Raw genomic sequence first — 25,025 nt, forward strand, 5'->3', positions numbered from 1 at the left:
TGAAATCAATGATTAAGCCACTATTTTCCACTTAGCACTCATGTTCAGGACTTGGAGAGAGAGTAGTCTCTATGGTTAGCCTTTCCTATGTATGCAAGACCATCTAAGTCTGATATTTGCATCAGACAACTGACTCAACACCTGGGTGATTAATGGGATCGGAGGGAAAGATGGGAGGAAGGCTAAGATCAAAGATGAGAGTAAGATCAGAGTTAGTAAATAGGACTGAAGAGGGAGTGGGGATCTCCAGCACTCCCTGACACAGCAGTGCTCGAGGCCAAAGGAACACAAAACTTTGCAGAAGTTCTGGGGAGTGAGCCTGCTGGCTACGGAATTGTCATCCCTGACCTTGCCCAGCATGAAGTGAATGGAAAAATCTTTTCTCTCTAGATTCCTATAACAGAAACTTAGTATATATGTGGATTGAGTCCCTAAATCTTCATGTAAATCTAATAAAACTGATCAGATGAATATTCCTTTAGTGTGTTAGCATTACCATGATCTTATGTCTTGAGAACAGAGGAAAACTCTTTATCTGAGTTGCCTTGAGCTATTGCTGGCATCAATATTGCCAGAGAGATTTAAACTTCAGGTCCACACTTCTCATTCAAAACAGTGGTACTGTCAGAAAGAATTTGTGGAGCAGGTGTACTTGTGGTAGTGTAGGAGTGGATTACTACAGTCCACCCACACCTACCCTCAGGAGCTCACAGAATACACACTATAGTCTGCCTGAGCTCCATGTTGTGGTATCATTCTCAGGAGAATTTATCTTTATAAGATAGCTACAACATTAGCACAGAAAAAGTAAATTCAAAATTCTGCACGATTACATCTGACTGTATAAATGCACATCCCTCTTGGCTGCTTATACTGCAAGCATATGAGAAAACAAGTAACTGGTATTTTGATATGCAATTTATATTTCCATTTTTATTTCTTATTTAAATATCTCTATATATACATAAATACATAGATATAGATATTTATAGATAGATAGTAAAGCCAGTCAGACATAAAGAAAGGTTTCAGTGCTGTTTTGCTTCTAACAACAGTCTGCAGAGAAAAACCACTACCACCACCACCAACAAAAGCTTTTTAAAGAGTATCGGTGTGATGGCTCTAACATATTTATGAATTATGAAGATATATTTTCAACCTACATATGTGTTGGAAAAGATAGTATAACTCTATTGGTATTTATGATTTTGGTATAATATATATCATTACATGGAGGTTCCTCTATGAATAAGGATTTTTCAGACTAGCTTTTGCTAGCTAGATCATCAACTACTGAAATTCATGAAGGCACATTTATTTATTGTTAGATATTTCTAAACAGTTTGCTGATTTGACTGATTTATGATTTCTGTGTCATGGGGGAAAAATCCCTCTGCTTTCTGTGGACTTCATTACATATCTTATTTTAATAAAAATTAAAAACAATTACTAAACTAGCAATAGCAATTGTATATTATTATATAGTGATGTGTCAATCACTGATGGCTGTTCCTGCCTTTGATGTAGAATGAAGGTCAGGGGCCTTCCTGTCTTTTTTATTGATACTGTCCCATGTAAACATATAAGAAATTTTTTAAGACCAGGAGACAAGACAAAGTATGCTTAGGTTTGTTGTATCCTCACAAGATGTGATAATATTTTTTTAAAATCAGAACTGCAAGTTAATACTTGATCTTAAACTGCATGAAACAACTCCATCATAAAAGTGTGGTGGCTTGTGAAAAGCAGATACATGTTTTTCTAAGTATCTTTAATAAACATGCTATTCTTAGACCTATATCTGGTGTGTCTTGCTCTGATTAGATGTTCATATTTTGACTCACATCTACGCAACAGCTAGTATGGAAATGATAATGAAAATGAGAAAATACGCGTTCCTAGTAAGACTGTGAAATATCATTCCATAGTCTCAAAAATTACCACTGTTTGGATGTTAGAAATATTCTTCCTGAGCAGCAGCACATTTCATCATGAACTTACTGACAGAATGGTGGGAAACGCTGAAGCTTGGTGGGGCTCATTCCATAGAGTTTGTATATTTGGCAAGCTGCTTACTGCAGGTCTAATCAGAGTGAAAAAAATTATTTACATTTCAAGAATGATGATTTTTTTAGACTATAAGGTTCAGTGGCCTAACTAAACCCATGTCAACTCATACATTTTCCAAGTCAAAAGCACAGCGCTGCCATTTAATGTACTGCTGCTACTACAAAACAAATCGTAAATGTAAGGCTTTTGTTCCTTTGGCAGAATTATTTGCTAATGTATTCCTTCAGATAATGTAACCTATATAAATATTATTAAATATTTTCCCTTTAGAGGAAGAGTAGATATATTTCCAAGAAAGTATTCACAGACTAGCTAAGTGCTGCAATTTCAGGTAAATATGCTATAAGAGAAGGGAAAGATGGGGGAGATGATGCTTTTATTTGCTGACTTTGTAAATTCAGGATAAGGAGAATAGACATTAGAAGCTTTCCATTCTCTCTTTTGGGTTTTATATTAGACACTGAAAGCTCTTTTCATACTCTTTTTTAATAGCTAGTTCTCGACACGGTATTAATGTTGGTTCTAAATGAACCTCTATATAATTGCTGTCTTCCCAGTTGTGACTAACAGACCACTCAGCAAAAGAATGCAATTAGAACAATTTTAAAGGGATGCAAGAAGGGAGGAGTGAATGAAATAACATACAGAGAAAAGCATACGGTAGATAGAATAAGGATGCAAACAGTAAATAAGAAGTGCTGATTTAATTTCTCCTCTACAAATCTGGATTCACTGAAATTAGCAACTATTCATGAGTACATTAGAAATAATTGATTTACACACTGGAAGCAATTTATTTAAATTAGTAGTTTTATAGTATCTTTGTTGAAATTGTATATAGCTAGCCACAATATTTTCTGACTTTCTAAGTACCACTGGGATAATCTATAGCATTTGAAAGAAGGTTGTATTTAACATTGGAGGCTGCAGTTAACATTTTCTTCATCAATGAAGTAATTTTGATTTGGAAAATGTACCAGTTGTGTTTGTTTGGTTCAGTATGGCATTTACACTGCTTAATTTTCAAATGACATCTCTCATATTCAAAAGATAACATAAATATTTGCTGTAACACTGGTACTGTAATAAGTGTAATAGCATAATGAAAGCTAAAGTGGGCTTCCAATTTTGGTGAGTGGCTCAGTAACCTTTTTACATGGCATTTCTGTAGGACTACAGAGTGAACATTTTTTTGAGACAGCAGTGGAACGACTCACGCCTGGCTTACAGTGAATATCCTGATGATTCCCTGGATTTGGATCCCTCTATGCTGGACTCTATTTGGAAACCAGATTTATTCTTTGCCAATGAGAAGGGAGCAAACTTCCATGACGTCACAACAGACAACAAGCTGCTAAGGATTTCTAAGACTGGAAAAGTGCTGTACAGTATCAGGTAAACCAGTTAACTTTATTTTACTGCTCTTCATCCTATTCTTTCCTCTCAATCCCTGCTTTTCTGGATGCAGATATGGCTTGCAGAACATACTTTACATATTTAATTTTTTCTTGTCCCTTGTGTACAACTGAATTGAGACTTAATCACAACAGGGTAGAAAGAAAATATGCCTACATTCCTTTGCTAAGCTTTTACTTCTCACAAGATAGTCTGAAAGTGGCACAGCAGTACTTCTTAACCTTGTTGGAAACTTAAGGATGTCTACTTCTTTATAGGTATTCCTCAGTATTCCCATCAACATTAGCTCAAGCCTTCTTAGAAAGAGAAGAAATCAGCTCTTCAGTGGATGGTGGGTTGTAATTCAAAATTAAAGGGGAATATTATTTAAATGACTTCTGAAAACCTTAGGTAAAAATGGGCTAGAAACACAGTAAATGACACGTGAGTGGCCGTGTAATCGGATGTATCTTTTCACAGTTAAAAATAACTGGAATTATGGAAAGCTTTTGTTTTAATACTAAGTGCATTGAAATGTGTGTCATGTGACTGGAATTAGGCTCAATGAATAAACACTTTGACAAAATATGATTGGATATGATTGATGAAACAGGACATATGCAGAGAATCAACTGCATTTCACAGGCATAAACTACAGCAAATCTGCAGTTTTTGTTTGACATTGAGCTTATTGTGCATCGTTATCTTAGTATAAGTAGTCAAAGGTGCAAACCCACTGCTCTTAGGGTGATTGAAAAAAATGTATTGTTCTGTGTGTTCCTGGGAATGCTTTTTAGTTTTTCCCATTTTTGAATTGTGGAAAGTAAATATGGTAGTATCTATTTAACAGATTGCTTAGTGAATTTACTTGTTGGTAAGGAAAATCAATTCAGAAGACAGTTGTTTCTGACAAGGCATTCTGTTTGTGACCTGGATTTTCACTAAGGAATTTTTATTGATCCAGGTTAAGGAGAGTGGTGTTGTGTAGGATGCTAGATTAATAAATAATAACATGGCACTTTCTCCATTTCACAGAATTACAGAATCACAGAACTGTAGGGATTGGAAGGGACCTCAGGAGATCATTGGATCCAACCCCCCTGCCAAAGCAGGTTCCCTAGAGCAGGTTGCCCAGGTAGGTGTCCAGATGGGCCATGAATATCTCCAGAGAAGGAGACTCCACAACCTCCCTGGGCAGCCTGTTCCAGTGCTCTGTCACCGAGTACTGGATTTTACTTGATTCCAGTGGAAATTACTCAATAAGACCCCATTTGTGTTTGGATAGATTAACCAGTGTGGGACATATACATTTATTGAGCAAGGTTTCAAATTGACATACCTGAAGAGTTTGAGAAAAATAGTAGGATAGGAGGATGAAGCTAGCACTAGCGGAGTGATAAATATGCTGTCACTTACAAATATTTCTTGTTTCATCCTGGGAAAGAAATGAATGCATCTGCTTGTTTGAATGACATCAGACACTGTCTTATTGGAGGCAACAGTGCAGCTGGGTGCTGTTCTGAATACAGATAGATAATTTCTCTGACATTTGTCCATGCGGGAAAAGTAATATTTCAAGCTGTCATACCACATTTGTAAAATTCCCACACCTAAATGCAAATTCATACAAAGTAGAGTAAGCAGTATTCCAACCAAGGACTTAGCAAAACTCATTGTTTCTCATTTGTAACACACAACAGCAACAAAGGCTTACCTGGTACTTCTCACATGGCATAGAATTTTGAATAACACTGTACAGCGAAGAAATCTTTCCTGAGTACTGGACTTTGAAGTCAGAATTAATTCGAAAAACTTGTCTTTATTCTCTAGATGCTTGTTGCCTGTTGCTTTTAGTTGTGCTGTGTTGAAATAAACAAGAATATTTTAGTGATTGGTTTCAGTACACCGAGAAAGGTATAATGTTGCTATTTTCACTACTACACCAAAAGGACTTAACCTCACACAGTGATATTTAACATTTAGCAATTAGTGTGCTCTAAATGTTTAAAGCACTTCACAAATATGTCTGAAATGTAGTAGTGTAGGCTGTTTTGTCATATTTCCAAATTTAATAAAATCAAGGACAAATTAATCTTGTATAAATATGCACTGTTTCTATTAAATGAACTTAAAACATCTCACGGTAATTAATGGGTAAAAAACAAGTTGTGTGTATTATACAACAGCAGTGTTCATCTTCCCTATACGTGTACACTGCACTTAAACAGGGAAATATGCTATACCAGAGGCACAGATGGTTTGTGCTGTTAAATGCTGTGAGAGGTAAATCCTGCCCTTTCTGAAAAGAATTTGGAAAACCATAGGTCGATATTTTACTTAAAAGAAACAGCTGGTGTAGGAGATGTGTGGTCAGGTAAGTTATTTCAAGGTCACTGAGGGAACAACCCCTGTGTTACTCCCAACACAGTGCTCAGCTCTGGGAGTTGTTTTATCCTGTGGTAAGCATGGGGCTGTGTGTCTTCCTTTCAGTGAGGGATAAGCCATCTTGCATTCACTGGTGATGGTAGAGATGGCGTAGATTTCAGTCATTGTTTACCTTACAGTAATTAATTATCATGCTCATGCTTGTAAACTGCTAGATCTATATTTGATTCACTGGGAGTTGTTATAGAAAATAAAGACAGAGTGGTTGATGTACTCACCTATGAATCATGTAAGTTTAGGAGTCTAAACCTATTTTTAGATATTTTCTGCATGCTCAGATGACTACCTTGGTATCTGTTTTAATCTCAGATATTGATATCATGGTATATATGCTATATAAAGCCTGAGGAAAGATCAATATGGAGAAAGCTTCTGAGCCTACAATATTTGTAAGAGATTTGGTGATGGCTATGGGAAACACGAAGGATTATGGAGCAATAATAGTTTAGTTTCATACTTGCAAAAGATTCTGTATCATTTTAAAGGACAGACAAACTTGAAGTTTTAAGGTGGAGGATGATATTTTTGCTCCAGCCCTGGAAGCAAACTAGCACACAGACTAGGTCCTTGGATAAAACTGATTTAAACCCTTGGGTACTGCAGAGAGAACAAGAACACTGGGAAGGGAAACCAGATTTATTCAATACCACAAATGTACACTTTTGTCACTAGTGACATGGCCACAGCTCTTAGAGGTGCATGTATTTTAAAAGGCAGCAGTTACAGTAAAGTTAAATTCAGCAAACAATTGCATTTTATTCAGGATCAGTCTCAGTGGCACTCTTTGAGCTGCAGAAAACAGTTAAATAACAATAGTTTTTGTTTTAAAGCAGTCTGCAGAGAGCACTCAATGAGAGGGGTTCATTACAGCAGCATTCAATATAATTGGGTTATGCTGTGTATATTTTGTATGCTGAAAAACAATGAGAGTTAGAATCTCATCCCACACAATGTCACCCCCCAGATGCCTGTGACTCATCCCTCTGAGCTCCCGACCCTTGAATGATCTCTGCATGGACTGGATTTTGTAGAGGGACTACACACTTGCAAATAATGGCAGTGCTATGCGATGGTACTGAGAGGCCTGTTCCTGGCACTCAAATCCCATATGACACCTGGGTTTTCTATTGTGTACACTGCTCAATGGATTTTATGTTCCAGGGGCAAGGATCATATCTTCTCTGTCCCACTGTGGACACCTGGGACACCAGTAAAATGCTAAAGAACCACACAGGAGACTTTGCTTTCTCTCTGAGCCGCAAATTTGTGCTACCTGATTCCCAAAAATTCATTCCAGGCTGCCAGCCAGTTCAGAATATTAGCATTTGCCAAAAAGGTTATTTTAGCAAAGTGTCTTCCTTCCTTCCTTCCTTCCTTCCTTCCTTCCTTCCTCCCTCCCTCCCTCCCTCCCTCCCTTCCTCCCTTCCTCCCTTCCTCTCTTCCTCCCTTCCTCCCTTCCTTCCTTTCTACAAATTAATTACCCCCCTCTCCTTTTAATATTTTAATTGCATCTCAGTCATATGAGCTTGATGCACAAGCTGATATAACTCGACAGTAATGTTGATCCATTGAACCTGGAATATATTGGCCAGGAAGGTAAAGAGGCTGGAACTTCTCCTTCTTCTACTACTTTTTTTTTTTTTTTTTTTCCCACTTCCAATAGCCACAGAGGCTGTGAATCTGTATTTTGAAATGTCATTCCATTACATTTAGTCAGGCAAAGTTACAAACCAGATTACTTCATATTTTTAAAATATGCAAAGAATTTAGAAGGTGTTGCATAATTTGACAAGTGACTTATATGGAATTCTAGGGAGGAGATTTAAGCATATCACAAATTATTTTTCTGTCCTATTTTTGTTACTCCTGTTACAAGAGCAATGAAATACCTAGGAAGAAATCCCTCAAGTCTTTCAAAATAGCATTTTTTATCTTTGGAGTTATTTAGACAATTGCTTCTGCATGGTTTCAACTCTTAACCTAGATTTAATTGTTAAATATTATTACAGAGGAAGGTGGTGTTTACTAGAGAGCAACACTATGCAGCTAGGGCATCAGGAATCTGGAAACACAAGATATTTGGCTTGTCTGTATTTGTGCAGCTCTTCTGGGGGTGATTTATAGACCCTCCATTTGGAAAAAGTATCTAACAGGATGAGCTGGCATATCCAAAAGCTCTCTCCTACTTATTTAACCAAGGAGAGGTATCTGTGAAAACAGCACATTTATTTACAAAACCATCCTCTGTGCCACTCGTGTTACTCACAAGTTTCCAAAACTGACTCTTCATTGACAGACCACTGAGTCTAACCTCGCTGTGGGGTTAGACTCAGGGCACCATTTTGGGTTACATTAAAATCTATGGTTACAATATCACTCATGTAAATCATCAGAATTAATCTATAACACTTCTATAATTCAGTTTTTCTGAGTGAAAGTCCTGTGCTGTGTAAGTCTCCTTTGTATCTGTGTTCTTTGTCCTATGGGAAGAAAATGCAAAGCAGATTTAGGAGATACATAAGTTACACTGGTTTTCCATTCACAATAGACTGTATTTGGGAAATGATGTCCATTACCCTCCTAAAAAATGTTTCTTACAAATAAGAGTATATCTTAGACCTGTAGTGTTACTACAAGATCTGTTGCCATATTACAGTAAATTCAGGCATGGATCTTAAACAATAATCTTAGGGTACAAACTTTATCAGCTACCCAGCAACGTAACTCCATTTACACTTGATGACATTGTTGTGTGTGATCATCACAGCACGACAAAGTCTAGCCTAACAGTTGTAGAAAATGTTGTGTTCCACAGTTCTGCACATATCCTGTGCTTAAGTTCAGTGACTTCAATCTTATTTTACAATCTAGTGTTGGGATTTAAGAGGATTTGGACTTTACTAACAGCATTGTCTTTCCATGTGACAGATTAGCAGAGGGGGAGGAGACAGAATGTTACCACAATTGAAGTGGTTGTTTGCTACGTAGGAACCCTTGTCTCCTACCTCACACTCATATTTATTACCCCAACTTCTACCAGAATAATACTGATATTGCCAAGGAAGTGGTTGTCCCTTGGAAGTGAATCTCAATCAGCACATGAACATTTTCTTATAAAAGTGTTTATTCTTCCACTGGCAAAACTCCAGTTCCATGTTCATTGCCATGACTTTCCAAAAGAAAATAATAATAATAATAATAATAATAATAATAATAATAATAATAATAATAATAATAATAATAATCTTCATATGTCTGGAAGTAACTTTCTTACATTAAATACATATATATATATATATATATAAAGACTTTTAAGAAGAAATGCAGAACTTCTACTTGAAATAGAAAACATAAAGGTTTGAGTTAGCTATTCTATACTATAGGTAGAGGCTTTACAGACATATAAATAGTGCTAGAACCACTAGACTTTATTAAACTATACATTGTTTGTTACTGGGATATGGTGACTTCTGAAATTGTAACTGCATGCTATATGAATACAACAAGTTTGACAAATTTGTCTTTACATGGGCATAATTACAATAATAATGCTTTCAAAGGCTAAAAAGTTGTGTCCTTTTTTAGGACAAGTAGCTATTCTAATTATTGCTGAACTCAATGTCTTTGGATTATGATTAGCTCCCCACATTTTACCTTTTTTTTTTTTTTTTTTCTTTCCTTCTTGCCCTTCCTCCTACTTCTTCTTCCACCATCATGTCCCTTCCTTTTGGGGTCTTTTAATTAAATGGTCTCAGATGCTTCTCATCCTTTTGTATGGTTCCCTAACATCTTAACTGTGCCCTCCCATCATCCACTTTTGTCTCTCTCATTTCCTCCTAATCTACATACAAATCCTGGCTGAGTCTCTAGCAATGAATTTCCAATACCCTTGTTTTTCTGTTGTGCCTAATGTACTTGTTTTGCATAAAAATAATAAACCCTCCTAAATAAATAATAAAGCTTAATGCAGGTACTTTGTTATGCAACTAGCACAGCTATTGTCAAAACCCCATTGATCATCTTGCTTAAGGAAAGAATAATTTACATTTTAATGACACAAAATTAGTTGCTTTTTCACTTCATCAGGCATTTAAAGCAAAGTGGGGATATGGACATTATACTTGAACATGTACTGCCTCACTAATTCCTCTAATGCGTTGCACGTCTCCAGCTGACATACAAAAACATTGGATGTGAGGTAAATCCAAACACAACAGAAGAGCTACATAAACTGAAGGGCGATGCTGCCAAGAGAACAAAAGGCTCTGAGCCGGTCATGAGAAAGCTTAAACTGGAAGTTATAGCCTTTCCAGCCATCTACACTTCGAATTCCTAAAACAATATTCCAACAGAAATAATGAAAGGCATAGGAAGGAACTCAATATCAGTAAATGAACCATGATCATTTTTGAAAGGGCTTAGATGATGTGACTATATGTGATAGGAGATGACCATATTTAATTGTCCAAGATGTCACTTCTACAGCCCTATATTTTTGTGTCTCAAATAAAAAGGAAGGCTTTTTTATTTTATTTATTTATTTTTTTTGAGTTAAAAAACTGTGAAATGCTGTTGGAGATCAATTTGTACACATGCAGTTGTCTTGGCTGACAGGATCAAAAAATATTGGCAGCTGGTTACTTCTGGATAGCTAAGCCAATAGGATTGTAAAGCCAAGCCACACATCTGCATGCTTGCTCTCCTGGTTAACAGTGATGTCTGCCCTTGACTGCTAGTGACTGATCACTGCATTTAACCATTGAACTTACTTTAGAGCAGTCAAAGGTTAGATGGAAAAAGTTGTAGGTACAGGAGCCTTTTCTAAGTAAATGGCATTAAAAAAAGCATGTTTTCCTGGAACTTGCTCTCGGGGATGGAGGTCTTTTGCCAAATGCATTGCAATGTATGGCTTAGTACAGAGATGTCATCATTCCAGGAGGAAAGCAGCAGCATCCTAAACACATACTGCAGGAAAATTAAGATAGAAAATAACAGAGGAGAATGGAGAGATGAAATAATATTCTTCCTGGAAAGGAAGCAGGTGGTTACAGAATTTAGCTGTTACATGAAATCATACTTGAATGTCATTCCACAGATTTGGTTGAGCAATAATCAGGAAATCATTTGCTGGCAACTCGTGTGCTGGCATTGCGTATTTACAGACAATACTGGCATTACAATGAGAAGTGGGATGCCCATAATGAGAAATCCACCACCCTGTTCATTCTGTGCCAGCTCCCATTTTAAGCAGTCCATGAAGCAAAGCAAAGCACTGGAGGGAGAGACAGCACGCTCATAAACAGCATTACGTGAAACTCCAGGCTGCATTTCACTTTTTGCCATAGCAGAGAAGGCTCCATGTCTCCTCTGAGCTCAACTTCAACCCGTTCCCATCTGACAGAAATGAAACAAATATTAAAGAGGAATTCCAGGGCTCCTCAAAAATAAGGGGAAAAGCAAACAGTTTGACTGTTCCATTTAACAGGACAAAGCCTGTAGACTGTGAAAATTACCAGAATTGACATTCAAAATGATGAGTCAGATCTCTGAAAAATAATGAGATAGTCTACACAATTAAAAGTCTTTTAAAAGATGAATGTAACCATTTCTTCTTTCCTTCTTCTTCTTCTTATTTATTTATTTATTTTTCCTGTTGTTGTTGTTTTGGTCTTCTAATATATGAACAATGTGTGTGCCCTAATTTCAGGCACAGATCACTCATGAGATGGGGCTGGGAAAAATGTAAGGGGATTTTACATTTTCCTGCCTGTTTCAGTGCCACTAGTCTAAATGGCATTTGCTCCCATGTCATGCGATGCTGTCACGGTTGCTGTGCAACTCTATCTCCCCTGCCAGTTAATGGGGAACTTTGCCTGTTTGTGCTTAGGCAATATTTTTATGTTCTTTCAGTGGCTGAAAGGATCAGAAATCCAATTTTCCAACAGGAAAAAAAAAATAAAAAAAGAGAGAAAAGAAAAGCTAAGATATTTACCTTTATTGTCAGCTCAGAGCATTAAGACAAACATCAGAAATCGTGGAATTTATGATAGCATCTTTAGAATTGGCAATGATGAAAAAAATCCCAGTTCCTCTGACAGACCCAGGACTGTGGGCTTTGCACAGGTATAGGAATTTTCATTGAAATGGCAAGTGACCAATGTTGACATGACCGTGCACGCACTACTTGTGTTCTGGTGTTTGCAGTGTAAATTCCCAGATAGTAATGTTGCCTGTCCCACCAGCTAAGCTGCAGATGGGTGTAGCTTGAAAGAATGAAGGGATAAGAATAGAAGCAAAAAGTTATTTTTGATACCATGCCCACTCATGGCAAGGCGTTTGTTGCTCTTCTTACTCTCTGGAAACTAATCATGCTTTCTTTGGAGATAGAGATGACTTGTACCCTTGTCACCAGCACTATTTAAATTTCCAACAGTATTTCTGTAATTAAGTCTGATTCTAGTTATTTCTCATTATAAAAATGGTACGAGGCAGCTGGTGTTCTGTAGCCCACTCACAAACTGCCACACTTACAGGTTTGTTAATGAAACAGCTATTCCCCTTGTTGTCAGACACCTGGTGTGGAAGATCCACAGGGCCTTTCTCTTGTGAGTTCAATGCCTTCCTTCTGAGTGGGAGCTATCGCTTACATCAAGTGAGGTTTGGGGCAGTCAAAACATATCAGGCTGTATTAGCTGCTTATAAACATGAAGTGGGTTAGAATGCAGTTTAATTTTTGCTTCCAGATCCTGTCTCCAAAGAGAGGTGGGGGTGGTGTGTGGCAGGAGCTGGGATAAAAGACAGGGCAACAGGAAAGAAAGGGGGGAAAGGTATAATGCTAAACAAGGATGAAGAGGAAAGAGGCTTTTTGAAATGTGGGGTGCAAGAGCAAGCACAGGAGGAGGTGGTAAAGTATGTCCAGGGATCAGAGAAAGGATAGGACGGGAATGAAGGATGAAGAGGAATGAGGTGAGCACAGAGCACCAGTGAGCTCAGGATTTCATTGCAGTGCACATGAATACCTCTGAGCTCCCTTGGCTGCACATATATGTCAACCTCCCTCCACAGGCTTTTCCTTGGATGTTGATGACTGGCTACAGCTGCTATTTTTAGGGCATATGTAGTGAGCTGAGCTCTGCTGCTGGCCCATCTGAGGGCCAGCCTATTTCCATCTGGAGGAAACACTGACATTGCAAAAACAAAGTGTTCAGGTGTTAAAGATCGCCAGCTTGAGTGTTTCTGATTAAAAACATGCTGTCAGGCTATTTATTTTCCCACAGTTTTTTTTTTTTTTTTTTTTTTTTTTTCTTTTCCTCTATGTTTTCTGTAATGAGGGTGGGTGCAGCCTTCTGTCTCTCTGCTTGCAGAAGTAGGAAATGCATAAATGACCTCTGGATAAAGCTGATAAGGGGATTTTCTGGGGTTACCAGAAATGAAAATAGAAATGAAAGATGTTGAGCTGGAAGAGAAAGAAAGACAAGCCAACAGTCCAAGTCTGAATGATATCTTATGACATTCTGCTGAAACCAGGGTAAAAAAGAGTAGATCTTGAATGAAATTGTAGGTGAAGAAATATGAGCAGTGTCCATTAATTCTGAAGACATTTAAGAAACATCAGCAAATGCTGCTTAGAATGATTTACCTAGTGTATGAAGGAGACCTTATGAAGAGGATCTCTAGAGTATTTTGATTACAGCCCTGCCTCTGCCACGACATCACTCAGTAATATTAGTGATTTCTTTTTTATTATTATTTTTTCACAGTGCTGGCCAATTGTTCATTCTCTGCCTCTGCATTTTGTTCTGTTCATACTCTATTTGCAATATTCCAGGGTTTATTTCTTCCTTGAGTGTGGGATGAGCAAAGGAAAGAAGAGAGTAACTTTCACTTCCCCTCCAGGGTGTCCTGCCATCCCTGGCATTGTGCCTGATATGCTGGAGTGCTGAAGCTCCAGCTTTGTTTTGATCCCTGCCTGTTCAGCTGCAAAATCTAAAGTCCTCATTCCCAGAGCACTCTCCCTGAGCTACCTGTGTGACCTGAGCCTACCTTCTAGGGGGTGGTTACAAAATCTGTTGTTTATGAATCTTAAATGCCTTGGGAGTGGCATGCCTGGAAAAAAAAAAAATAAATAAATAAAAGAAAAAAGTTCTTTAACAGTTTCTTCTGTTTTATTAATGATTAAAGTACTCATCAATGTAATTGCCAGTTAAACTTGCACTTTGTACCAAATCTCTGGGAGCATCTCTTGAATTTGCCAACTAAATTTGAGACACTTTTTTTTTTTGAAACTTTTTCTGTCAATGGTATTGTTATAGGCAATGTGGGTAGCTACATCAGCCTACGCACTTCTGATCCTGTTTCACTATTAATGTAAATGTAGAAGTAGTGACATGGCACCTAAGTGTGGAAACGCATACAGGATCATATTTATTTATAATGAAAAAGTGTCAAGTGCTATAAAGTGACTCACCATTGTAGACTTCATTTGAGCTCCTTCAGACTTTTGGAGCAGAACATTTAGCTTGTTGTAATCTTGTTGAAAATCAGTGGGTCTACAGATGACACTAGGCAACAAGTGTTGGGTTTAATGCTTGCATTACTTCTGGTAAAAAGGGTTACAGAGGCAAAGATGTTAACTATGAATGGCTACTCTGCTAAGAAGAACAACAAGTAGAGATAAAGCTGTAATGGCATGGTATCTTGAGCTAACCTCATCAATCAGTGAATAGAAGTTATTTTCCATTTGTCAGGGTAAGCAGAAAATAATTTAACCTTTCTGAAAGACACTGTTGGTTAGGGAGGGAAAGAAGAGATGTCAACCTTTGTGTGAACCAGCATAATAATAATTTTTTCAGCTCTCCTGCGGAAGAGAAATGGACATATCCATCTAGCCATCTGTGGAGATAGACCAATTTATCCCTGGGAGACTTGAAAGCTGTAGATGGTTGCATTTGATTAATGATTAGTTTCATACTAAACTAATAGAATAGACACCTCTTCCCATGTATGTAGTCAAGCCCCCAGACTCCTTGAGGGTTTGGGGGAGGAGAAAGGGATGAAGGGGAGAAGAAGCAGTCATCCTACAATCCATGCTTGACAGTCAGTAAAATCTAAATGGTAGATAGGCCATATCTTCTTCAATGAGTACAAGAAGATGACATTTTGCAGCCTTTTAGAAAATCATTTACATAAAGATACTCTTGAAATGAAATTTAAAAATCTAATCCATATTTAGAAGATGACTGAAAAGAAGGAAGAGAAATTGATATATCAACATTTCAGGAAAAAAATGCAGAAGCGGTCTTTTGTCAATACTGGAAATCAGCAATTTGAACAGCTCAATCCTTAATCCAGGAGATTACCTAGTAAAATGAGACTAGTTAGCATTTTCAGAACACTTCAAATATTTAAAGGAGTAAGGGTCATATTTTCAATGGCATTTATATGTCTACAAAATGTATGTTTTTTCTTCTCTAATGGCTTATATTTCTAATGCATATGCTATTTGCTCCCAAAGGTTAAATAAGAGTTTATTTCCTATGGTAATGTACAGAGGACTACTAGGTGCTTTTCTTTTCTTCATCTCAGTGCAGTTCACTACCACTGACAACCAATCTCTGATTTCCTGATATTGTCATCTTGTACACTGAAGCCTGTGTCAAGAGGACAAGAATGGTAAATTCTCTATGTAGCCCATGAGTATGCAAAAGCACAGAAATGGTGAATGGGCTTTTTGATCAGAACATTTTGATTACAGTTTTCTAAATATCATCTTGTCATAGTGATGTAATTGCAGGACAGTAGGACTAAGTGATTCAGTCAAACCATCCCAAAAAAAAGTCACATGATGAAGAAGCAAGCTGAAAGAGATTGAGTAAGCTGTGTTTGCTGAGAAACAAATATGTCTTGAGAACCCACAGCAGACAAATAGTGAAATATTTTTTCATAAAGATCACATTTGCCTGTAGGACAACCTACTTTCTAGGTTAACAGCTGGCCTGTTGGTTCACTGACATAATTTAAAAAAAGTAATTATTTCTAATTGTACCATGTTAATGTTTCAATGTGCCTTCAAATGAGACAATTTAGTTCTCATCCTTGATGGCAAAGGAACACAGAAAATTTTGTTTATTATTTTTTGTGTGTGTATGTGTGTCAGTGTTCTTTTTTTTTTTTTTTTTTTTTTGGGGGGGGGGGGCTGAAGGTAATCTGAAATAAATGTGCTCTTTTTATATAACTTTGTTTTGTTTTCCAAAACAGATAGTCATTTGTAATTATGTCATCCCAGCATCTTGGCTTGTTAAAAACAGTTTATTCTCCCCACAGTTACAAGAAAAATATAACAGAGGAGAAGCCTTGAAACAGATTTCAAATCAACTGTAAACTACCTGCCCCCCCCTTAAAAACAAACAAACAAACAAACAAACAAACAAAACATTAAGTATATTCCCATCCAAGTAAAAGTATGCCTTATCTGGGACAAAAACAGCTAAAAATTTAAAAGATAAATTTAGTTTGTATGATAATGTTCCTTTAGGCTTAGTTTCTTGTTTCTGCCTTCTTTATCTTTTAATGCTATGTGATTCTTGTTTTTACTTTCTTTTTTTTTTTTTCTTTTAATATATAAGCAGAAAGAATGAATGGTTGAAAATGGGTCTCATATGCAACAAAAGCACCCTCTATTGAAAAAAACTCAATTGTTATGTTTTCTTCCTTTGCTATTCCAAAACAGAGCTTTAAAATGTATGTTGCATGATCAGTCACTTCAGGTTTTGCATTATTTGGGTTCACTGCTCTATGTAAAACATTCACTGGTACATTAGTGGAGAGCATTTCTTGCTGTCTTACTGTTCTTGTCTCTGCCTCTTTTCTGTCCAGCCAATGCAGCCTGCTTTGCTTACATGTTCAGTCTTCACACACTCTCATGTCCTTAAAAGCTAAGAGGGGACAGAGAGTCTGGTCTCTGAGTGTCTAAGATTTGTCCTTAATTCTTCAAACTATAAGTATGGAGCTTTGGATAAAATCTGTAGATTTCTAACAGCTTTTCTTCTTCTTCTTCTTCTTCTTTTTCTTCTTCTTCTTCTTCTTCTTCTTTTTTTTTTTTCTTTTTTTTTTTTTTTTCTCTTTCCTTCAATTTTAGGCTTACTTTAACCTTATCCTGTCCCATGGACTTGAAGAATTTTCCTATGGATGTACAGACATGTACAATGCAGCTAGAGAGCTGTGAGTGTCCAATTGCTTTACCTAGTGAACAACAAGACTTTAACTTTTGATGGTTAGATAGTATTTGCATTTTTGTATTTGTGTTTTCAGACTCAATATTCCTGTTTTGTAATGAGGAGGAGGAGCGCTTTAACTACTCATCACCTACATTAGTAGTCCCTACTCACTGTGCTCTTCCAGCTCCCTTTCCTTTCTTTCTCCACCTCTCCCATCAGGGCTGCACCATTTCCAGCAGTACTGTACATGAGAAAATAAACCTCAGGAAAGTAAGAACAGCTAGTACGCACCCAGGGATGAGCTATGTCTGATCAAGACAAGCTAAGGTTTTTTGAGAAATGCAAGCAACATACTAAATGAAGCAGAGGTCTTATTGACTGTCACAGACTCACAGCATAGCTGAGGGTGGCAGGAAACTCAGGGCTCACTTGCTCCAAGCCCTGCTGAAGCAGGGACACCCAGAGCAGGCTGCCCAGGACCACGTTCAGGAGGCTTTTGAAGATCTCCAAGGAGAAGACCCCACAGCCTCTCTGGGCAATCTTTGCCAGGGCTCCATCACCCATACAGCACAGAAGTGCTGCCTGGTGCTCAGAGGGAGCCTCCTGTGCTCCAGTTTGTGCCCAGTGCCTCTTGTTCTGTCCCTTAACAGTAATAAACCAAATCTGATTTAGGTTCTAGCATATGCTCATCCATAGGATGTAGCTGTTAACAGGATCCTTGACACCATTTTGACCAGTACCAAGCAACAGTCAGAAAAAAAAAACAAAAAACAGAAGTGTTTCAGATAACAGCACAAGCCAGCAATCATTCCTGATAGCCAGCATTTGCCACCTTGTTTTTTTTTTTTTTTTTTTACGTGGGCATCTGGGAGAGAAACAGATTTACCTACATGAGTATAAGCTGCAGGTTACCACTTTGTGTGTGGCTGAAGAACAAGCTGGTCAGGGCTTGTTTAGTTTGCTTGTAAATGTGTAGCCACTGCAGTCAAAGAGACTCTGGGGAGTTCAAGATTCTCTCTTACAACTACACACCTCCCACTGGTAAGGTTTACAAAAGTTGCAGGTTTATTTTTACGTAAGGACCCAGCATCATGCAGTCCAGAAATCCTTATTTGCTGGTGCCCAACAACTAAATAATGAAAGAATAATGTAAACAAAGCAAAATGCCAGCTGATACATAGACACACAGACACACAAAAATGTCATTTCAATTGTAAACAGTATCATTGATAGGCCAGCAATATTATTTTAGGGGCAAACCAAGACAGTATTTCAGAAAATAATGATGTTACACATTTGTTGCTCTTAGTATAGGAGTAGTGAAGTATTGGGAAATTAGCAACTAATAGCAATTCTGCTATTGTTAATCAGTTGAAAAATATAGCTTACATTTACTGGAAAAAATGGCATTTCTAAGGCATGATAATACTTGCTTTTGATGTTTTCAGTCAGTTACCGTCTAATGAACTCTGATTTCTTTATTATAGTTGGCTACACTATGAATGATCTGATATTTGAGTGGCTAAGTGATGGACCTGTGCAGGTTGCAGAAGGCTTAACCTTGCCACAGTTTATTTTGAAAGAAGATAAAGAACTTGGTTATTGCACAAAACATTACAACACTGGTGAGCATTATTCTATTATTTTTTTTTCTTAACAGTATCTATTGTCAATGTGAAATGGGAAAAGATGAGTTAAATGCAGATATATATATATATATTGAAATTAAAATTTGATTCAGCCACTCATTTTTTAAATCTGAAAAAAATCTCAATTTTATTTTGTTTGCTTTAAAGATATATATATATAAATATATATTTTTTTTTCCCCAAGTTTCCTTTAGCTTCATTAAAGATACTCTAACTTGCATATTCTTATATTCTAACATCCCTAAAATCATTAAAGATTTTAAAAACTTTAAAAACTGGAAAAATCTACTAATTTTCATTTCCTCAAAATGAAACATTTATAGAAAACTATTTTTTTTAAACTATATTGATACATCAGGTTTAAAGTATTAAGTCTTACAGATTTGATTTATTTCTCCAGTATATCAAGATACTGAGGAAAAATATCAAACTTTCAGCAGCTTTTTATATGTGGTCTGATTTATGAGATGTAGTATTTGAAGTGACATTGCTTTCATTGCTGATCTGACTAGTGTACAGACATGAAATGAATGGAATTTGTTTGCTAAATAATGTAATTTTCTCCCTGCTTTTGCTTTTTAAAAGTTTCAAACGCACTTTCTATCTTAAGCTTCACAGAGCAGAGAAAAGAGAGAGGTCTGTTAAAATTTTGGATTTATCTGCTTGGAGTCTGTTTAATAAGGCCAGCATTCGGAGAATGGTTTGCTGGATGTTTCCCGGGATTAGATATAATCCCTGTCATCTAAAATAGTTTTTTTCATCATTTCAGCATAAAAGTCAATCTGTTTGCAGCAGAGATATTTGTTTCACTCTGTGAAATAACACAACATGAGATGTTCTGCCCCCATCAAAAATAAAGTCACATTCTTTTATTATGAAAATAAAATTATTACCTTTAATTATTAGAAATGCAGATTCTCATTTTGGGGCCCAAATTGCCAAGGAAGGACTTGTTGTGATACCACAGTCCAAGATCTGTGGAAAGGGGGACTAATATTACTGCTCATCATAAAAGAGAGCATCAGAAATAAATATGAATCAATAGAATTTATGCACTTGTAATTTGACTGTTGCAAAGTTCAGCTATTTCCCACCACGTGACTCAAGCTCTGAGTAGGTGAGTTCATGTGCTTTTCTAACTGCTGACTCTCAGTTAACCACTTTACAGGGTGGAACACCAAAAGTAAAAGAGGAGGGAGAGCATGGGCAAGAGCTGCCTTGTATACCCATAGAGATTCCCCACAAATGATAAAAATGCTTTTTAGTAGCTCCCACTACATGTAGTTAAACAAATTGACTGTATAATTACTTCAAAGTGTGTAGCCTGGGAAGGGGAAATGAGAAGCAGTATTCAAGCCAAAGAAACCTTTGCCTACATACATCCACAGTAATGCATTACTGTCTTCTCTGAAGCATGGTCTTTCAAGTTTGGGGTGAAATCAATATATAGATGAAATCTGTATTCAGCCTTCTCCTACCCACACTGCAAGGTGTTCCACACAGATTGTGCCACAGGAATCTGGAGAGCATTTTGGCAGATTGGTCTACTCCAGTGCCATCACTGCCATAGGTAGTCTCTTTTGAAAAAACAGATTTCTTCTGTATGGACAGACCGGTCAGGATATGTGTTTAAACAGGTCTCAGAATCACTCATTTCACAGCTTCTGTCCTACCAGATTACTCATTTTTTCTCCCCTCCTAACTTTGACAAATTGCATCTCCATTGTCCCTAGTACTAACTCCTACCTGTCTGAACCTGCTGTTTTGCATTGTAGACTAGCTGAAAGTATGTATTTATCACAAAATGGAGCAAAAGTCTCATTTCACCTGCAAAGGATTTATGAGGAACAATGCCTCTTAGTGTACTTGACTGACTGACAAAAAAAAAGGTTCTTGGAAACAATTAGCATGATGTTTCAGGAATGACAGACATTGCTGTGCTTTGGATAGTCTACCTTGAGAGAGAGCATTCACAATATCTAAACCCCAGCCAGAACACTAATATGGAGAGCAACACAAAGTGAATGGTTTCATAGCTGGAGAGCTCTTGTAACTCTGGACATTATATCCCCACTGCATGGCTATCTCCACTGTCAGGCAATCCTAAACTTCTGTCCTCCTTTACTCCTGCAAAATAGGTATTTATTGTCTGGAGAATCACCTCACATGAGAGGTAATCCATTATTTTGGATTTCCAGGAGTTAGCTTTTTGGTGAAACTCAAAGTAAACTTTGAGTTGATTTTGACATTCGAAGTAGAACCCACAGACAAAAGCAAATGATGTGGCCAGAATGAAATCTACCATAGGACTTTGATTGTTTATAATTTGCCTAATTACAAGTTTACTTAATCTCATTAAATTAATAGAGCAAATTACTGATACCCTTTAATACTAAACATTATACTTCAAAACAAAATATTTTTAAAATTTTGAGAAAAAGATATTTTCTGGAGATGAATCAACTGTTCTAATACTTGTTTTCTCAGTTAATGGGAAGAATTGGAAACAGTCTCCTTCAGGGCCTCCATGTGTCGCCCAGGCTAGAGTGCAACAAGTGGCTGACTTGTACTGCTAGGTTACAGAACAGGCCTCACCTCTTGTATGTATTTAGAAAGTAAGATAAAACTGTGCAAAAAACATTTATGAAAATAATTTCATGTTCTAGGAAAGTTTACATGCATTGAAGTCAAGTTTCATTTGGAGCGTCAGATGGGATACTATCTAATCCAGATGTACATTCCTAGCCTGCTGATTGTCATTTTGTCCTGGGTTTCTTTCTGGATCAACATGGACGCTGCTCCAGCTAGAGTCGCACTGGGTATCACTACAGTTTTGACAATGACCACCCAAAGTTCAGGATCAAGAGCTTCCCTCCCAAAAGTAAGGAAATAATTTTGTACCATTGATTTGTTATTACCAAGAAATAATGGTAGTACTTCTGAAGTTTCTTAAAGATCTGTGTATGTATGCATTTGATAAGAATACCTGAGAAAGAAGCATCCAGGTATTTAGCATTTGTGTTAAGGTTCTCTTAGCTTTCTCTTGGTTTGTGGGATTAAAACTGCTAGTTTTGACACTTAGACATCAACATATAGAAGACAGATTTTCTGAAGTATTTTCTGTAGGTACTTGACTGTACTTCTGAAAGCACTTTTCTGAAAACTAGATTGGGAACTTAATAAACTCTGTCTGGTCTCTTCTGGACTGTTTCCCAAATGTAGTCTCCCAAATAACTTGACATGGCTAGATATGGCACTTAATCTGATGGATATATAAATATATTTGTGTGTGTATAAAATACATATATATAACATATATACACCTGAAATGTGTTTCTGGAGGACCTTTCCGGTGAGGAAGTGTCAATGTCTCTCCCTGTTTTATGTCAGATTTAGTTTATGTTCTCATCCAAGTGTTGTCTGCAGTTCTCCATCCGGTCTATACACAAAAATATCCTCTCACTTGATTACTTATTTATTTATTTATTTTAAATTGGGGCAGCTGCTGTAGATGAGATTATAGATTACAGATTGTGTTCTTTGATTAGTCAAAATGACAGCTCTTTTCATCATGGGCACAGACTTAATGATTTTGTTGTTAGCATTCCCAGCAGAATTTATTGTGTGTGCTCAGGTTTTGTACAATTTTCTGGATGAGAACTCGGAGGTAGGTCAGTTTACAATCATCTGTGGAGTCATGAGATAAATTCCCTAAAGAATTCTCTCTTAGAGCTGTCCAGAATCACACGGACTAGGATCATAAAACCATGCTAGCAACAATGAAAGCACATTTTTTGAGTGTTTGTATAGCATATGATCCACTCCAAAAAGCATGTTGTATTTTGTTCTGCTTTACCCTCAGTATCATATTTAGTCTCATTCCAAGTACTGTAATTTGTTCAAATAGAGCATATATAGGGCAACTTTAAAAACTGCACAGATTGTGTTACTATTCTGTTGGTAATAAGAAAGTATCACATAAAATCTGGTGACTACAACAGTTGGTTCAGCTTCACTTTTTCACTTGGAGCTACGAATTATTTTCCATGCAAACTAAAAATCTTTCATGTATTAACTCAGAATTTCAAACATATAATTTCTTAACATTTGTTCAGACAATTCAGTCAATATTACCAAATGAACACTCCAAGAAGAAAGTCAACAAAGAGACAATCTTGGCAAGAACCATGCAGACTCTGTAGATAGCAAGCCTGGAGTTACTGAAAATGGTATCTAGATGGTACAACATGATTCCATGCTGATATATTCCAACCTTCTTCCAAATTAATTGCCTTGAGTACTGGAAGTGAGGCAATCACTGTAGTGGAGATTTACACCAACATTTCCAACAGAGCATACACACTCTGCCAAAAAGCTCTGTGGTGCTTCTATGTGCTTCTAAAGCTAATGCTTTAGAAGGACTTTTCGTCATGTGCCTTAGATCCAGCTGAAATTTTTGTCCTTTTTGTGTTCTGCCTTGTTTGCAAGGAAAAGCATTAGTTGGATACATTTCTGGGCTTCTGCTGAGTGGAAGAAAAGGGGAGATCCGGAATATATTGACTGTGGCAATTTGATTACTGGAGAGGTTCTTCTCCAGCTTCAAGATTAAATAGATTTATCTCAATAGTTGTCAGAGGTGATGCTCTGGCCCCATTCCATCCTCTCCTAGTATTTTTTATTGTTCCTTTGCCAGAAGACAGACACTAAGGACATGTACCTCACCAAAGAGTCCAGTACACTTACTTCAGTCATACACCACCTGGTTGTTGCATTTCTGCTGTGTGAATGCAGCTGAGCTATGCCATAAGAAACATGGGACTGATGTGAAACAAATTCCTTCAGAATAGGCTCTGTGTGCAAAAGCAAGCAGTACACTCATGTTTGTGTACAGGTCCATACCAGCAGTATTTGATTCCTTACACAAGGAAGAATGGCTCTGTGTCCAGTTGGAGGCTGGTGACGAGCTATGTCCCTAAGGGGTGTGTCCTGGGACAGTGTTGTTTAATATCTTTACCAATGACATAGACATCTAGACTGAGTGCATGCTCAGCAAGTTTGCAGCTGACCCCAAGCTGAGTGGTGCAGCTGATACAACAGAAGGAAGGGATGCCATCCAAAGGGACCTGGAAAAGATTGAGAAGTGGGTCCATGTGAACCTAATGAGGTTCAACAAGTCCAGGTGCAAGGTGCTGCACCTGGGTTGGGCCAGTCCCAGACATGGGTAGAAGACAGACTGGGAGAACTCCTTGAAGATAGCCCTGCAGAGAAGTACTTGGGAGTTCTGGTGGAAGAAAAGCTTGACATGAGCCAGCAGTGTGCACTTGCAGCCCAGAAGGCCAACTGCATCCTGGGCTGAATCACCAGAGGAGTGGCCAGCAGAGTGAGGGAAATGATTGTCTCCTTCTGTTCTGTGTTTGTGAGGCCCCACTTGGAGTGCTGCATCCAGGTCTGGAGCCCCCAGCACAAGAAGGATGTTGGGCTGTTAGAGCAGGTCCAGAGGAAGGCCATGAGGATACTCAGAGGGCTGGAGCACTTCTCCTATTAAGAAAGGCTGAGACAGCTGGGGCTGTCCTGCTGGGAGAAGAGAAAGCTGCAAGGTGACCTCATTGCACCTTTTCAGTACTTAAGGGGGGCTTATAAAAAAGGTGGAAGACAACTTTTTGTTTGGGCAGGCAATGACAGGACAAGGGTGGGGTGGGGGTGGGGGGGTGGTTTTAAACTAAAAGAGAGGAAATTTAGATTAGATGTTAGGAGAAAATTCTTCACTCAGAGTGGTGAGGCACTGGCACAGGTTGCCCAGAGAAGCTGTGGATGCCCCATCCCTGGAGGTGTTCAAGTTTAATTTGGACAAGCCCCTGGGCAGCCTGATCTAGTGGGTGGTATCCCTGCCCATGGCAGGGGGGTTGGAGCTAGATGATCTTGAGGTCTTTTCCAACATTAATGATTCTATGATTCTACATGTATGATCTTTAAGATCACTTCAAACCAGGCCATTCTCTGTATTCTATGATTCTATTACAAGAAGCAAGCTTTTCTTGCTGTTGTTGTTGCATGAGCCCAGCTTTTTTAAAACCTCATCTGTAAGTTAACACTAAAATTGTATTTCTTAATAAAATCTGTCCAGCTGAAATGCATTTAAAAATAAAAATATAAAAATAATTGAATCAAATCAGCGTTAAATCTGAACTTGTAAAATGGCTCTTTAAAAGCAATGTTTTTCTGAGTCCTGTCTACATATTGCCAAGACACA

General features: G+C 37.6%; 1 protein-coding gene across 5 annotated transcripts in view; it reads left to right on the forward strand.

Moving 5' to 3' along the window:
* Nucleotides 1-25,025, forward strand: part of GLRA2 (glycine receptor alpha 2) — a 129,518-nt gene that overhangs the window by 26,039 nt on the left and 78,454 nt on the right. For all 5 annotated transcript variants that reach the window (XM_068683442.1, XM_068683446.1, XM_068683453.1 and 2 more), the window contains exons 4-7: nucleotides 3,242-3,465; nucleotides 17,048-17,130; nucleotides 18,614-18,751; nucleotides 21,442-21,656. In XM_068683442.1, the coding sequence (XP_068539543.1) occupies nucleotides 3,242-3,465; nucleotides 17,048-17,130; nucleotides 18,614-18,751; nucleotides 21,442-21,656 (660 nt within the window). The remainder of the gene's footprint in view (nucleotides 1-3,241; nucleotides 3,466-17,047; nucleotides 17,131-18,613; nucleotides 18,752-21,441; nucleotides 21,657-25,025) is intronic.

This window comes from Anas acuta, chromosome 1, assembly GCF_963932015.1.
Source record: "Anas acuta chromosome 1, bAnaAcu1.1, whole genome shotgun sequence".
NCBI classification, from domain to species: Eukaryota; Metazoa; Chordata; class Aves; order Anseriformes; family Anatidae; genus Anas; species Anas acuta.